Genomic DNA, 15,935 nt, shown 5'->3' with positions numbered 1-15,935 from the left:
TGAATGCCTCACACCAGTCACCGACGGTAAGAGCTTAGTTCTCAAGCAGACGATTTTGTAAATAAACCAGAAAGTATGCCTTAGCATAAAAGGAGTTCTTAAGAAAGAGTAAAAAAAAAAAATATGAGCAAGGACAGCTTATCTGAATTACATTACTGAAGTGGTTCCTGTAGTTACATATACATACACCCCTTTTTGCTCCTTTTCTTGTTGGGGTTTGTGCCCAGCAGATTTTTACCACATCTTATTTCCTATACTTATGTTTACCTCCTGTAGATTCTTTATATTTTCTGTTATTTTTTAAGAAAATAAATTAATTGGGAAAATAGAATAATTAACCTAAAAAAGTATTGGAGGTTGCAATACGTTTGGGTCTGGAGGAAATAAAAAGACTTTGAGACTCATTACTTATGAGCACAGTTTCAAATCTCTTCATTTAAAATGTTTGATTTCCTTTTAATTTTTTTAAGAATTATTTTATTTAACTTTATTTATTTAATTTGACCATATAGAGGCAGAGCGAGAACAAGATTGTGTGTGTGTGTGTTTGTGAGAGAGAGAGAGAGAAAGGGAGAGGGAGAGAGAAAGCAAAATAGCAAACTACCAGGTCCGGGACTTGAACCATGGCTGGCCATGTTGGAACCCACCACCCTACATGCTGGTCCCTGGTTTCCTTTTAAAGTCATGATGAGTGTGAAGTTTGTACATTTTATATGAGACAATAATTTTTAAGTATGCATGCATTGTGATCATCACTATGAAGTTTTGCCTGTGTCCAGATATGTCCTGTTCCATTGGTCAAGTTGCTTTTTATGATATGGACTTGTTGCAATGACACTTTGATACATAAATAACCTTTTCAAATATTTAAGTGTGCATTTAAAAACTAGTTTTTAAATCTCTGAGCTAGATTTACATAGTACTCTTCAATGAAATACACATTTAAAATAACTTGATGTTTTTATGAATAAGTATATATTGTTTTGAAATATATTTTGATGTATTCCTTTTTATAGTAGCATTTAAAATAATAAAGATACATATTTCCAAATAACATTTTGAATAACTTATACTAAAAATGTAACTTGAGAAAAAAGCATGGGTGCTTATAATTTAAAGGACTCGTTGCTTTTTCTGTGGCTATGATAGTATAGCGTATTGGTAGTTGAACTGTAGAAATTACACATACATGAAATAGAGAACACAGAGATGGTTAGAAGCTTGTTTAGGAGGACATTTTAATTAACTATTTTAAAGAAAGGTATTTTTCTACATTTAATAACAATGCATTTCAAAAAATGAAAAAGTCCCTTGTCCTAACGTTGTCTAACAAGGATGCATTTCCAGCTGTATTAAAGGAATTAATTATGGAGTTAATTAAAATAAAATTCAAAGAATGGTCAAGTATTGACATGGTCTACTTTGTTTAGTGTTTAAGGATGTTGCCATTTCATTTTGTTTCTGGTGAATAACAGAATTGAGTGTCTTTGAAATTAATGTCTGTGTTCTTTTATTTTCTGCATTGTCTAAAGGGAGATACTGATTTAGATAGAGATGATTTGTGGCAGGGCAGTTACATATGATTATGTGATAGGAACACACACACACACACACACACACACACACAGAAGCTCTCTTTATTGATCATGTGAACTACAGGCAGTCTGATTGCTCTAATCCCACCTTAACATTGAAATAAAAAATATCAGAAATTGTAAAAACTAAGCTGTAGTATGGGGAGAGGAGAGTACAAACTATGACTGCAGCCTAACTTACAGTAATGGAAGTGCCACTAATACTTCCTATATCATGTATATATCTATCATATAAATATATATAAACACACGTATGCACATATGCACACATATGAAGTTTATAGCATAATCATTAATACATATTTAAATTTTATTGCTTTTTCTAATAGATTGTAATTTGCGTTTTAGGTTTCAGTGGCATTGATAAGTCTATTTGAAACAATACTACTTGGTTATCTCAGTTACAAGGTAAGTATTTCCTTAGCAGATTTCTGCTGATAGAACATGTTGTTTGTGTGTGCCCACTGTTCCTCTTCTCATTCATACTTGAGGATAAGGTAGGCTCCTCTGAAACTACTTTAATTATTTTGAGCCTCCTCAGTGCATCATGAAAAATTGTTGTAATATAGTAATGTTTTCCTTAGTGACTTACAAATACTTCATTGGTTCCTGTGGTGGTACTTACACGTTATATGCATGAATATAGTGAGGTGAACAAATGGAATGACCTGGTTTATTATCATTCTTAACCTCTTTTTCTTTCCTGTACAAAAATTATTGACAGAGCAAAAACATGTCTGTTAGAATCTGTCTTAATTTAATGATTATCTTAATTTGGGTGAAGCTGTGGTAAGCTAACACAACATAAGAAATACTCATTGAATGAAGATCTCCACATTTTGCAGGCTTTTTCTCAATGAGCTGATGATCTAGAAGGGGAAGGAGTTGTTATACGGGGAATACAAATACAAGGAAGGATGTAACAGGCTATTTCAGTGAGGAGCAGATGAAGTAGGACAGAGGTTCAGAGAGTTGCTCGTATTGTGGGTTTCAGAGGAAAAAGAATAGAGTCAGAGAGGACAGAGAGAGATGACGGAGTCAGAAAGTTATTGGAATGGTCGAGTGTCATAATGGTCACTAATTTCTGTTAACAGTTCATTCATCTGATATCTCAACAGTATATGCCAAGTTATTTTTTGTTTAAGCTCTTATCAATTTCCTTCTCACTTTTCAAACATGGAGTTTTTAAGATGGTATTCTTCACAATATTTTTAAATCCTAAATTTAGAGCAGGAAGTTTTTACAAACTCTTACCTTTTCCTCTGTTTTTATGTTTTTCTTCTTAATTCTCATTAACATCTAAAGAAAATAATACCAATTTCTAAAGTAAGACTGATTAATAACATAATGTAGAATGAAAAGAATGGGAGATTTCAAAAATATAACTGGGTTGATTAAGTATTTACCAAAAGAAATAGAACGTTAGCTGTATCTAAGGAAGACATGTATTATATGGAAGCATGTAAACTGTGGCAAGTGTAAGAAGCTTGAGAAAAAAAATCAGTGGGTTTAGAATTTAGGAGATTATTTACTTTTCACCTACCAGAGATGAGTTTCAGTGGATTACAACTGAGAGTAAAAGTTGCTAGGGGGGAAGCCTAGACAGGTGCAGGTAGGGAAGTGCTGGCATGTAATGCTGGAGCCACAGGAAGGACTGCAATTAGGAACCACGGTCAACCTGTGGTCTTGATCCTGGCTGGCTGGAAGGATTGGGTGGGTGGGATTGCACTGTGGCAAGACTGTTGAGGGTTCCTGTTTCTTTCTACCGCTCTCTGTCTCTCATGAAAGAAAGAAAGAGGTTTTAAAAAAGTATTCAAGGAAGAATACTTGCTGGGGTAGGAGCTCCTTAGAAAAAGCAGATGAAAAAATAACAACTTTCTGATGCTGACTAACATCTGCATTGTTTAAAAAAGGAAAGACAATAAAAGGGAAGAGAGAAATATGTTGTATGAAACAAATTTTATAAAAAGAATAAGCTGGGATAAGAATCTGAGGCTAAATGATTAGCGTTGGAAAGTCTCCATTTTCTTCCGAGAGTACAGAAGATGGAAAGTGGTGTGTGAAAGATTTCGAAGGTTTAGGAGGAAATGAAAGAGCTTACACATGGTCACACCTCCTACATTACCTAGAAAATACTAGGTCAATACAGGCATTATAGGCTAAGATACTGAAAGTCACATATTCATTTTTTAGAATATCTCCTTGTCCAAATAAATACTCTATAAAATGTTGTCATTGACAAATCCAGATTTTGGATACCTCGAAATACAAAAATGAAACAAAAGCATATAAATGACTACCCTGTATTTTATCTTCTAAGTTCCTTAGTAAGAAACTATGCGATGCATGTTGCAAGTAATATATAAAAAGTGATGTATTAAAATATTTAGGCATGTTCCTTTTTTGGGGGCGTAAATCAGTTCTCATCTTTGTCCTAGTACAAGAGTATAAACAGATATATGACATGGCCACAGTATCTGTCTGAATTTGTGCATGTATTTGTTGCAGCTTCTAGCCGGAGAGGAATATGTAATTAACTTTGTTGCTTTGCAAATAAGACCTTTAGCCCTAATTTTAAAAGTCATTGAAAACACACACACAGATTCAGATAATTTTCCATTGCAATCATATGATGATGCCATTTATAATTAATTACTTCCGACCATTTATAAAACGGGAGCAGAGCATTGTAAGACCTAGCATGCAGAGCTGTAACAGATGAGATGTCATATTTTCATCCCAGCTGCCCTAAACTTTCATGCTTTACATGGAGGAGAGGTAGGTTTCTAGCAGGGGAAACAGAAGGACAGAAAGAAGTTATGTGACAGCAGGACATTTTGCAGTTAATTATCTTCTTTCTTCTCTCATATATTTTCTCAAATTCATGAACTCTTTTGACCTTCAGTGGAGTGTTGAATGATTTTTTTTTTGGATTGATTAAATTCAATATTAGGAAACTGTTTAGGACCTATAAACAAGGCAGAATTAGATAGCAGAGTCCAAAATGTCCTCCTTTTAAATTAGATTTTTAAGAAAAATAATAGGCAGACATGCAGAAATGGATATGGCATTGCTTTAACAATTATATCCATCCCTACTATTGTTCTGTAATCCTTAGACTTTTGATATGCCAATATTCATTGCAAATCAACACGTATTTTCCTCATTATGTGTTTACATGTGTATCTATACACAGATAGTATATATATATATGTATATATATATATATATATGTATAGATATCCAATATGGAAAATAAATACACTATCTTGCAAGCACATTGTACTTCTTGAAATTATACAGTCTAAAATAAGCATAATTTTTTTTGGGGGGGAGGAACAGGTTTTTGCTATAGGACATGTGCGTTCGCCAGAAAGATAGAGACAGAAAGCAAGAAGTCACCCCTCAGGAGGGATGACCATGCCACAATCCATTCTCCTCCTGGGATCTTGGGCATGTATGCACACATGTGTGGCATGAATTTAAGCCACCATGTCTGGGACTCGAACTGCAGTTGACTACGTGGAAGTCCAGCTACATAGCCATTATGCCAGCTGCTGGTCCCAGCATGACTTAATCTTTAGTAATTAAACCAGTTTAAACTCTCAGGGAGACTGTAGGGTTTGAACAACAAAGACGACTTTAAGGAGAATCAGAAAAAGCTGATAAAGTATATGATGAGGCTATTAGCAGGTAATGAATTAAAATCCATGACATCAACTGACTTTGTTTTCTGTCATACAAAAGTGCAGGTCCGTGCCTTAATCATCATTCCATTCATGTCTGTAGCTAGTTGGCAACACTACCAAAGTAATTGCTCGACACCAAAGTTCTTATTCTTCTGTCACCATAAATACCCTCTAATTCTTGATCCACTGCTTTCAAAATAGAACTTTATTTATGTACACATTCATTAAATCAAAAGGAAACAAACACACACCAAAGCATGGTTTCTAAATCTCTGCAAACACAAATTCATCACACCTAGGAGCCTTTTGTTAAATCTGCAATTCTTTGTCCTGTAATTACTTTATAAAAAGCTCTCATTTTGGAAAATGTAGCAGCTGAATGGCTTATTTCTGGGAAAGAACAAAGGATTTATTCTAGGGTTCCTGGATACTCCTCGCTACTGTTGAGTCTGCTGACCACGCCTTGGAAATAGTGCTGAGTTTATGTTTAGAATTGCAAAATAAGACTTCGAAAATGTTACTACACTATTTTAAACCCATTCAAAAAAGACAAATTATCGGGCCTTTTCATCAACTATTTTAAATGAAGATATTTTTCACATTTAATAGCAAAGTATTCGTAAAAAGTCCCTTGGCCCAGTGCGGTCTAACAACAGCTAAATTTCCATAACTCATGAAATTTTTAAAATACTTCAAGAGTTACCTAGAATAGCTTCAAATTTCCGATCTCCTTGATGATAAAAATGAAAGCCTAATATTTTTCTGCATTTTGATTGATTGCATAATGCTACATCTATGCTAAATGTAAAGTGTTTGGATTAAGGTTTATTTACATTTATTGAACTCTGTCACAAGAGGAACAGACAGAACATTACACACTTAGAACAGATACAGCTACTATTTAGAGACTATTTTTTACAAGAAACTAATATTTTTTTAAAGAAATTGATACTTTTATCTCCTTCATGAAAACAAGATGAAATAAAAGAACTATTTAATATAATTTTGAAAGACATTGTGCTTGCCTTTTGGGTTTCACTTCATAGTTCTCTGCGTAGTGATGTTGGATACTGGCCTGCTCTCCTTGTTGTCTTCATTGCTTTTTTCCTGTGAATTTTTATGTTATAGGCATATGTATACTCCCGAATGATGTTAATTTGTGAGTACTTCCTAATGGTCAATGAAACGTATGCATCCTTTCTTTTTGTAGATGTTTTTGCCTTAGGGCGTGTGCACTTGCTGGGGGAGACATACACATAGAGGCAGTGAGAAATCATCCCTCAGCCCATGCCGCCATCTTTTCCCCTCCATTCTCATCCTGGGATCTTGGGCATGTATGCACACGTGCCTAGTGTGATTTTTAAGCCACCAGGCCTGAGACTTGATCTATGATCAGCCATGGGAGAGTTTGGTGACATAACTGCTTGGCCATCTGCTGGCCCCTCTATGGATCCTTTCTACTATTATTTTCATTAGCTATTTTTAGGAGAAATATTTTACAAGCAATGTTCCTATTTCAGATGACATCCTGAGGTCTTGGAACTAATCATAATAAATATTACTGAAAAGATATGCATTTGTTTTCAGTAATAAGAGTGTTGTTCTTACTGAATAATTTTAGATCATGAAAATTAGTCCTCAGTAGGAAGTTCATTCACTTGCCACAGCACACAAACACCTGTGCACATGCACATACATGCTACATATCAGTAATAGTATGGTTGACACATGTAGCAAGTTTTTATTTAGAAGTTTCATACCGTAGACCACTGTGCTTGGAACAGAACATATGACCCCAACCTACACAGGTGCTAACTCTGCCCTCATGGCATTCCACATGTAACGTTATATGCACTAAAAAAGTGATGTGGAGGAAACTGATGGGTAATCTAAAGGCCTAATGTGGGTCAGGTCTTGCCTAGATTGTATCTGATGAGAGGATGAGGGAGGTCAAAAAACTTGTAAGATCCTAAGTTGAGAGCTGAAAGGAGTGCATGAATTAACATCATTTCCAAACTGAAGTTGGAAAAAAGGGTAAAGATTTTCCAAGCCTCTTTTTTTCCCCATGGTTTTATTTCATGTGCAAATAATGGACAGGTGTTCTGCCCATGAATTCTATTTTCCCAAAACAATTTGGAGGGGATTTTGTTCGTTTGCTTTTGTTTTTGAAAAACAAAAACCACATAACAAATTTTAAAAGACACTGAGATTCCTCTGTTTCTAAATCATGGCTAGGCTAGAAACATAAAGCTAATATTTTCTAAGCCTCTTGAAGAGTGATATTCAAAAGCATATATTAAGGTATATCCTAAGTAGTATATGGAAAGAATGGTGTTTAAAGTAAGTGGGGGGAGATACTGGGAGTCAGATGAGCTAGTGCCTTGTGGGTTGTTACAGAGTTTTCCTCTGTGTTGCGTAAGTGACTAGTTCAAGCATTTTAGAGAGGGTAGGTAGGGGTGGGGTGAGGTGCAGAGGAGTAGTACCAGTGTGGTGGGTGAATTGGGGCAAAAATGAAGGGATAAAAGCTAGTTAGCATTTCCTAACCTGATCATTAGTTAAGAGTGGGAATCAAGCTGGAACGAAGACTAGAAAATCTCAAGGTCTATTTATAAATTAGTAGCACTTGTTGATAAATGACACTTGGGCAGTGTGTGAAAAAGTTTCTCCAGACACTTTTGAAGCATTAGCATGAGGTTGTTGACCAGACGGTTGATCCAAATCAGAATCTGAGAGACAAAGTATTGATCTGGGCTAGAGATTTGATATTAAAGGCCAGCAGTGTAATATTGCCTTATGCTGAAGTTAAAGTGTAGATGGAATTACTCAAGGTGGGTATAAGAACAAGAACCTTTGCAATCCTTTCTGGCCGGTGAAGGATCTCCTTGGTTGGAGATTCCTGGAGTCTGGACTCTAGGGCTCTGACCTTGGACTTCTAGTTCCATGTCTCGTCTCCAAGCAATAGTCATTTTGAGTGTAAGACATTTGAAAATGGTCATAGTTCTATTTTTTTTAGGGTTTATATTTGGTTCCTAGAAAACAGGCATCTCTGTCACAGTTGGAGTATTGAGAACTGTAGCTTGCTTTTTTTTTTTTTTTTGAGAAAGATTTTTGCTGTAAGTTGTATAAGTTGCTCTTGCCAGAGAGACAAAGAGATAGAAAGCAAGAAATCACCCCCTAGGGGAATGGCCACACCACAATCCTCTCTCCTTCAGTCTACTCTCAAGATTTTTGTCAGGCATGCACATAAAACTGTCATGAATTTCATGCTGCCAGGTCTGGGACTTGAACTATGGTTGAACTTGTGAGGGTCCAGTGCCTTAACCACCACTCTACCTGATGATCCCGTTGTTTGCTTTCGCCCTAGCTCTTTTTCTTTGCTTTCCTCAATTTTAAATGCTTTAAGCATTAGTAAGACATAGTCTTTATGTCTGAGTCAAGCTCTTTAAGAGGTTTCCTGAAGCCTCTTCACTTAGCTCAAGATATAAGAGAAGCACTCCATCACCTGTGTCTCTATTCGGTGGGGTTTTGACCACTGCACTTTCTTCCACTTGCTTTCTGTTCTACCACTGTGTTCATAGTCTGTAGAAGGGTGGGGAACTAAGGCTTACAAACCTTGTTACTTAATATCTTAGCACAAGGACAATGGCAAATCTAGAACCTTGCTTTGGAATGTGCAAAAATTTGCACCACTGTACTGCTTTAAATCTTTGGGGCCACAAGGAAAATTAAAAGATTTCCAAGGACCAGCAGGTGGCATGGTGATTAAAGCACTGGATTCCCACATGGTTTGAGTCCTGGATTCAGCTGCCTGAAAATCACAATGGATGTGTGTGTGTGTGTGTGTGTGTGTGTGTGTGCCCAGAATCCCAAGAGGAGAATGGAGAAGGGATTAATGTATGGTCTCCACTTGGGGGGAGGGTGATTTCTCATTTTTGCTCTTTCTGTCTTTTTCTGTCTCTCTGGTGAACACAGAAAGCCTATGCCCAAACTTAAATAAATAAATAAATAATAAAAGAAAAAGACTTCCAGTTTTTTAGGCCATAAAAAAAATTGGACAATCCAAGGAGCCAGATTTCTAACCACTTTTCTTTTTTTTAGAGAAATTTTGTTACTCTAAGGCACATGCATTCGTTGGAGAGGGAAACAGAGAGACAGAAAGCAAGAAATTACTCCCAGAGGGCATTGCCTGCTGCCATCCCTTCTCCTTAAGATTTTGGGCAAGCAAGCATGCACATGTGCCCGGCATGAGTTTTAAGCCACTGGGTCTGGGACTTGAACCAAGGTTGACTAAGTGGGAGTCCAGCAACATAACCATTATGCCATCTGCTGGTCCCTCTAATCACTTTTCTAATAATACATGTTTCTCTTCCTAGAAGTAGGAACTGCCTTAGGAAATTTCGAGTTCTTCATCATTGGACACCATTCAATAAAGTTTTAGTGATGACCTGTTAATACCACCAGGGAGGCTTAAGTGACATGTAACCTTGGCAGTTGCATGGGGCTACGCAACAAGAAGGGCTTCAATTAATGTTCTGATGTTACCTCTTTAAAACTGTAAAAAAAATTGTTACTAGAAGTGCTATGTTTTCCTTTTGCACTGGCCTTACAAATTATTTATTTAGTTATGATTAATATTATTCTAATTCATGGATTAGGAGATGAAAAAGCCCTTCTTTTAAGTTCTATTAAAGGAAAAAACAGTATTAAGACCAATGATTGTTAATAAGCATGTGTGCTTTACAGACTATTTGATATACTTTACAGTTGGTGAATATTATTATTATAGTAAAACATTAAGATTGAGTGACTTTTTAATAGATTCTGTAGGTTTTATTAGTGTATTTTATTTTTTACAATAAAATGATTTTTCTTCCATGACATATTATATGATTAAAATGTTGCTTGCAATATTCATGGGTTACTATGAACATTTACTTCTTAAACTTACTACAGATATGACAGCACAATTACTCTTAGAAAAATGATTTCTGAGAGTCATCCTTGCATCAATATCTTGTTAATGTAAGCATTCTTATTGCTAGAGAAATTTCTAGTACTGTCTTTTACTCCCTTTTAATAGAATTCAGTATAATTGACTTTCATTTTCTGTTCATTTTTTTTTTTTCTTGGAAGGGCAACATCTGGGAACAAATTTTACGAATACCTTTCATCCTGGAAATAATTAATGCAGTTCCCTTCATTATCTCGGTAAGTCCTAAAAGAATATTTAAAAAACTCATTTTGTTATTAGACTTAGTCTTTAAATCTAAGTGCTTCTAAATAATGAAATAGCAAAGGTAAATGGATTCAGACTTTGGTTAGACTCATGGTACTGAAAGAAAAATACTGTCCATTGGTAAACTGGATTGTGTAAGTCAGTGAAAACTAATGAGATTTAGCACAATAACAAAATAAAATGTTTCTTAGAAATATATATGTCTGGAGGTGCCATTTGAGCAAATGTTTGCACTCTTTGAAAAGACAAGAAATTATTCAATTTCATATTTATGTTTATATATATATGTATGTGTGTGTATATATATATGTATGTATGTGTATATATATATATATATTTAAAAACAGAAACCGACTAGAACCAAGTGTTTATAAAGTTTCTCACACTAAGAACGTATTTTATCTCGTTTACTCAGGGGATTTAGTAAGTCTAATTCTCTCTTTAGTCAGGTTACCAGGAGCCAGTAAACCGGAAATTTGCTTCTTTATCGAAATACTATATAGTACCAATTCTGCAATGATGATTTATCTGTTCAAGGGAAGTCCCATGACTATGAAACCCAGCACTTTTCCGTCCACAAAATTAGGTTCTAACCTCAATTTGACAAGACTATTACTGTCATTATCATCGGGATTGTACTGTGTAGCACTTAATTGAAATTTTTTTGGGGAAATTTTGAAACAAAGGGGATGTTATCTTAAGCTGTTGCTCACTTCTGACAATTACTTTAATTTGAGTTAGCTGACTAATTATAATTCCAGTTGAACATAGTTCCCCAGTGTCATTTAAAATAGTTCAAGCCAGGTGGAGTAAGTGATTCTGTTATAAAAAAAAAAGGTTGTCTCCTTGGTTCTACTTTCCACCTCGAGGTTCGGGTGAGAGAGAGCCTTTGGCTATTATAAACCATCTTGCTAGAAAATGTAATGATATGTAATAACAGAGTTAGAATAGTAATATCAGAAATGTACTGAGAGCTTATTGTTTCTTTTTTAAAAATAATTATTTATCTTATTATTTTATTCATTCATTGATTTTTTAATTTGACCAGAGAGAGACAGAAGGTGAGAGTGAGAGAGAGAGGAAGTGAGAAAGCAAGCCACCAGGTCCAACACTCGAACCCTAGTCAGCCATGTGGGAGTGTCCAGCACCTTAACCACCACGCCACCCGCTGGTCCCAAGAGCTTATTGTTTCTTTTCTTGTTTGTGCAGTGATTTCCCTAAGACTCAGACAGTGCATGAAATGATCATTATAGCTGTTCTTCGTATAACATTAATAATGAGTTTAAAGTATTTGTCATGCTTTCAATTATTACATTGCCTTTACTAACTTTTTTCTTTTTTGTAGTTATTTTCAATCTGCTGGATATGATGTTTTGCTTTGAGATAAAAGTGTAGTTTTGGTTTGTTTTCCAGATATTCTGGCCTTCCTTACGGAATCTATTTGTCCCAGTGTTTCTAAACTGTTGGCTTGCCAAACATGCCCTGGAAAATATGATTGTAAGTATAAAAGTGAAGTGCAAATAAAAAAAATGTTAAACAACTCACGATTTTTTACTTAATTTTGACATTCAGATTAAACGGAGAGAAAAGATAATTTGGCGTCTGGTCTTGTACTTTCTTATTCTGTATTATACCATAAAACATAAACTCATACTATTGAAATTTATTTAATGGGGTTAGTAGATGGTATAGCAGTTACATTGCTGAACATACGACTGACCATGGTTCGAATCCTAGACTCAGTGGCTTGAAAATCATGCCAGGCACTTGTGCGTGTATGCACAAGATTCTGGGAGGAGAATAGAGGGATTGTAATATGGCCACCCCCCTTGAGGGGTGATTTTTCACTTTCTCTGTCACTCTCTCTCTCTCCAGCATGCCCTGAAACAAAAACCTCTTAAAAAATAATTAAGTTATGATTAAATTTTCATGTTTCATTTTAAACATTAACTTAGTATCTTGATAAATAAAAAATTTAAATGTTTATTTTTATGAGGAATATTTCTGTAAAATACTGTTAATAAGTAATGTGCTATGTACTACAAATTTGTAACTTACTAGACCTTAAGTAACCTGATTGTAGCCTAATAGGAATGAAGATTTGTGATATATCCATACTGTCAAGTGACTACCCACTGTATGGATAAGGCCCTATAACTAGTACAAAAATGATTCCTACTTTTTCATTCAGCAAACCAAAACCTAACTGCTGTTTGAACTGGTCTGACTAGTGAGTCAATTTTACAAATAGAAATACTCTTTCCTTTAAGACAATCTGTTGATGTCTAATAGGGCCCCTGACTTTAAGAATTCAGAGAGGTTATTTTGTTAAACTGCTCTTAATCGTAGGTAGTCTCATATTCCATGAAAATCTGTGGAGTTTTGCAAGGCCTTATATGGAAGTTGGAAACTCATTTTGAGCAAATCATTTAGATTTGATTGAGTTGGGTTGTGAGTATGGTATTAGAGGGAGAAAGGGAAACAGGAGATAGATTAAGAGATGCAGAACTCAGTGTGGTATCTAGTTACATTTTGCCCAAGGCTGACCTTGTTTGAAAGAAATGGTTTATAATTATGAGCAAAATGGGTTTACTACAGGCTGTAACACTTAGAAGCCAGCTGTAAGACAAATGCTGTTTAGTCAGTAGGAATCCACTGTATGCTAAATATCCAGTGGGAAAATCATTTGACTTCTCTGCTAATATCTATTGGGGCAAAAAGAAAATAGAAGCACTAGCATTACAAGTGAGCGGTGAAAATTAGATGATACTATATAAACGTATGTATGGTATATACATGTGTGTATACCAAAATGTGTGTCTTTAAAGTTGTATCTGGCATACACAAGGTAAAGACTCAATATTATTCATTTTACTTCATTGCAAGTTACACTTGTTTGAAGGCAAACTTTTATTTAAATGACCTTTTAAAAAACATTATGACAACAGTTTTGGCTGGAAGGCGTATTTAGAGAACACTTGAGTATTCACAACCAGATGAATGTTTGTGTTTAGTAACCACTGGACTCCCAGGAAAATCCATGGCCAAAGGGTGGGAGAGTGTGACATGTGGAATGGTTTGCAGAAACACTGGGCTGTCTTAATTGCCCCAAAGAATAGTTCTTTGACTAAATGTTGATTGCTTAAATTGCTAATGAAAAAAATATAACAGGAAAAAAAGAAACCACTTTGTAATTACCATGCTCTTAGTTATTGGAATAAATGTCCGAGACCAAGACAAGAGCCATTATCAATCACTGAGTGAGTGAACTGTTTTGCAATATTAATTTAGGATTTATTTTCTTTGCTTCTCTTTCTCTTACTGGATGCTTATTTTTTGGTTTCTGCTCATGAACACTGCTGCAATAAAAAAACTAAGGGGTCATGAGAGATGAAATGTGATGTGATCAGTTCGGTCATTTATTTTCATAATTCCTGTTTAAATGAGTGGTAGAGAAAGCAAAAATAATGCTCATTGACTGCTTCTACTGGTGAAATTGGCTCATGCTATTCTTATTTTAAAACTGTTAAAAGTTTATCATAAAAATTTGATATGAACAGAAAACTATAAAGGATTATACAAATCCACAAATATATAAAGTTTAGTAATAACATGTCATTCTAATATTTTTATGCAAAGACATATACTCATATGCATAAAACTTAATTGTATATGTTTTATATTTGAAATTTATAATTGCATTTTTTGCCATTTAGTATATGTAGTGGATAAGTACCTGTGTTATGATATATTCCTTTTCAAATCTTTTTTTTTTGGAGAGTTTTTTGCAATAGGGAGTATGTGCTTTCCAGAAAGACAGAGAGACAGAGAGACAGAAAGCGAGAAATCCCCCCCTCCCCCCAGGGGTAATGGCCATGCCGCAATCCCTTCTCCTCCATTCTCCTCTCGGGATCTTGAGCACACACACACACACACACACACACACACACATCGAGCGCACACACACACACACACACACACACACACACACACCTGGTATGAGTTTAAGCCAGTGGGTCTGGGACTCGAACTGCAGTCGACTACATAGGAGTCCAGCGATATAGCCATTAAGCTAACTGCTGGTCCCTTCAAATAATTTTATATGGATCTGTCTAAATCTGCTATATAGACATTTGTTAATTTATTTAGCCATTTTGTATTGTACATTTAAGTTGATTTGAAAATGATAAATGGAAACATAAACTTTTTTTCCTTCCTTGGCCCCTCTTAAATTGGAAATATTTGGGAGTCTTATTATTTTTGTGGCAGAAGGGTTATTTGAGTAAGTTCAATAATGCTTGTTGCATTGATTTAGAAATTGGAAATACTCATTATTGGACAGGGCTTTGATTGGAATGTCTTATGTAAAGATTAATCAGAAAACTATGGAACTATGGTGGATCTCAAGTAAGCCAACAGAAGCTTTTGGAAAGATGTCCTGGCACCATAAATAGTTCTGCCTGGCAGAGAGGATTAGAGAAGATATATGAAATAATTTATAACATAAAATAACCTGGACTTTTCCAGCCCAACATTGTAATCAGTAGAGATTGCAAAAGAGCAACCACACCAGAGGATTATCTTGAGAAAGACTTTGAAGGAAGAAAAAGAGACTGATCTTTGCTAGCAGATAGGGTATTACAGAATACTTGGTAGGCAGGGCTGAATTGAGAAGGTTTATGTGTGAACTTGTGTGCTGAGCATTTGCTTTTCAACAATTTGAGTAGTTGACATGTAAATATTTTCTCAAAAAAATTTAAAACCATACTATCTCTGTTGTTATAGTCACAAACAAAATATACAAAATTATAAGAAATATTTTGAACATTATCTTTAAAATTCAGTATTCTGAAATTTCTTCAGTTGTTTATTAACTGTCAAGAACAATGGAGTATGAGCAAAAATTTTTTGTTATGCAAAGTAAATGTTTGTGGAAAAATGTAAGAACAAATAAATAAATGGAATAAAAATAATCTCATTATAAACACACATAAATATTGGTGCTCATTTCTGAGGATTGTCACATGGTTGAATTTTAGAAATTATGTTATGGAGTAAATACTGAATAAATGAACAAATGAACAAATGAAATTAAAGAGATGTATTTCAGAGTTTTCAACTTTATTACCAAATTGCCTCCCAGAAATTTATAACAAATTACATGAGTGGAGGAGCCAGCAGGTGGCATGGTGGTTAAGGTGCTAGACTCCCATGTGGCTGATGACAGTTCAATTCTTGGACCTGGCAGCCTGTTTTCTCACTTCCCCTCTTTCTCTTTCTGGTCAAATTGAATAATAAAAATAAATAAAATTAAATAAATAAATCTTTTTAAAAATTACATGAGTGGTATCATATGTTAATGCTCATATTTCGTATCTTAAAAAAACTAAATGTTAATATTTTGTACCACTTCTC

At 35.0% G+C, this 15,935-nt stretch overlaps 1 protein-coding gene across 2 annotated transcripts in view; it reads left to right on the top strand.

Annotated features, from left to right (window-relative positions):
• Positions 1-15,935, top strand: part of KCNT2 (potassium sodium-activated channel subfamily T member 2) — a 386,489-nt gene that overhangs the window by 118,235 nt on the left and 252,319 nt on the right. For both annotated transcript variants that reach the window (XM_014586847.2, XM_006146032.3), the window contains exons 5-7: positions 1,944-2,003; positions 10,418-10,492; positions 11,934-12,017. In XM_014586847.2, the coding sequence (XP_014442333.1) occupies positions 1,944-2,003; positions 10,418-10,492; positions 11,934-12,017 (219 nt within the window). The remainder of the gene's footprint in view (positions 1-1,943; positions 2,004-10,417; positions 10,493-11,933; positions 12,018-15,935) is intronic.

Source organism: Tupaia chinensis, unplaced genomic scaffold (genome assembly GCF_000334495.1).
Source record: "Tupaia chinensis unplaced genomic scaffold, TupChi_1.0 Scaffold000161_4, whole genome shotgun sequence".
Taxonomy (NCBI): domain Eukaryota; kingdom Metazoa; phylum Chordata; class Mammalia; order Scandentia; family Tupaiidae; genus Tupaia; species Tupaia belangeri.
This window is presented reverse-complemented; position numbering and strand designations above follow the sequence as displayed.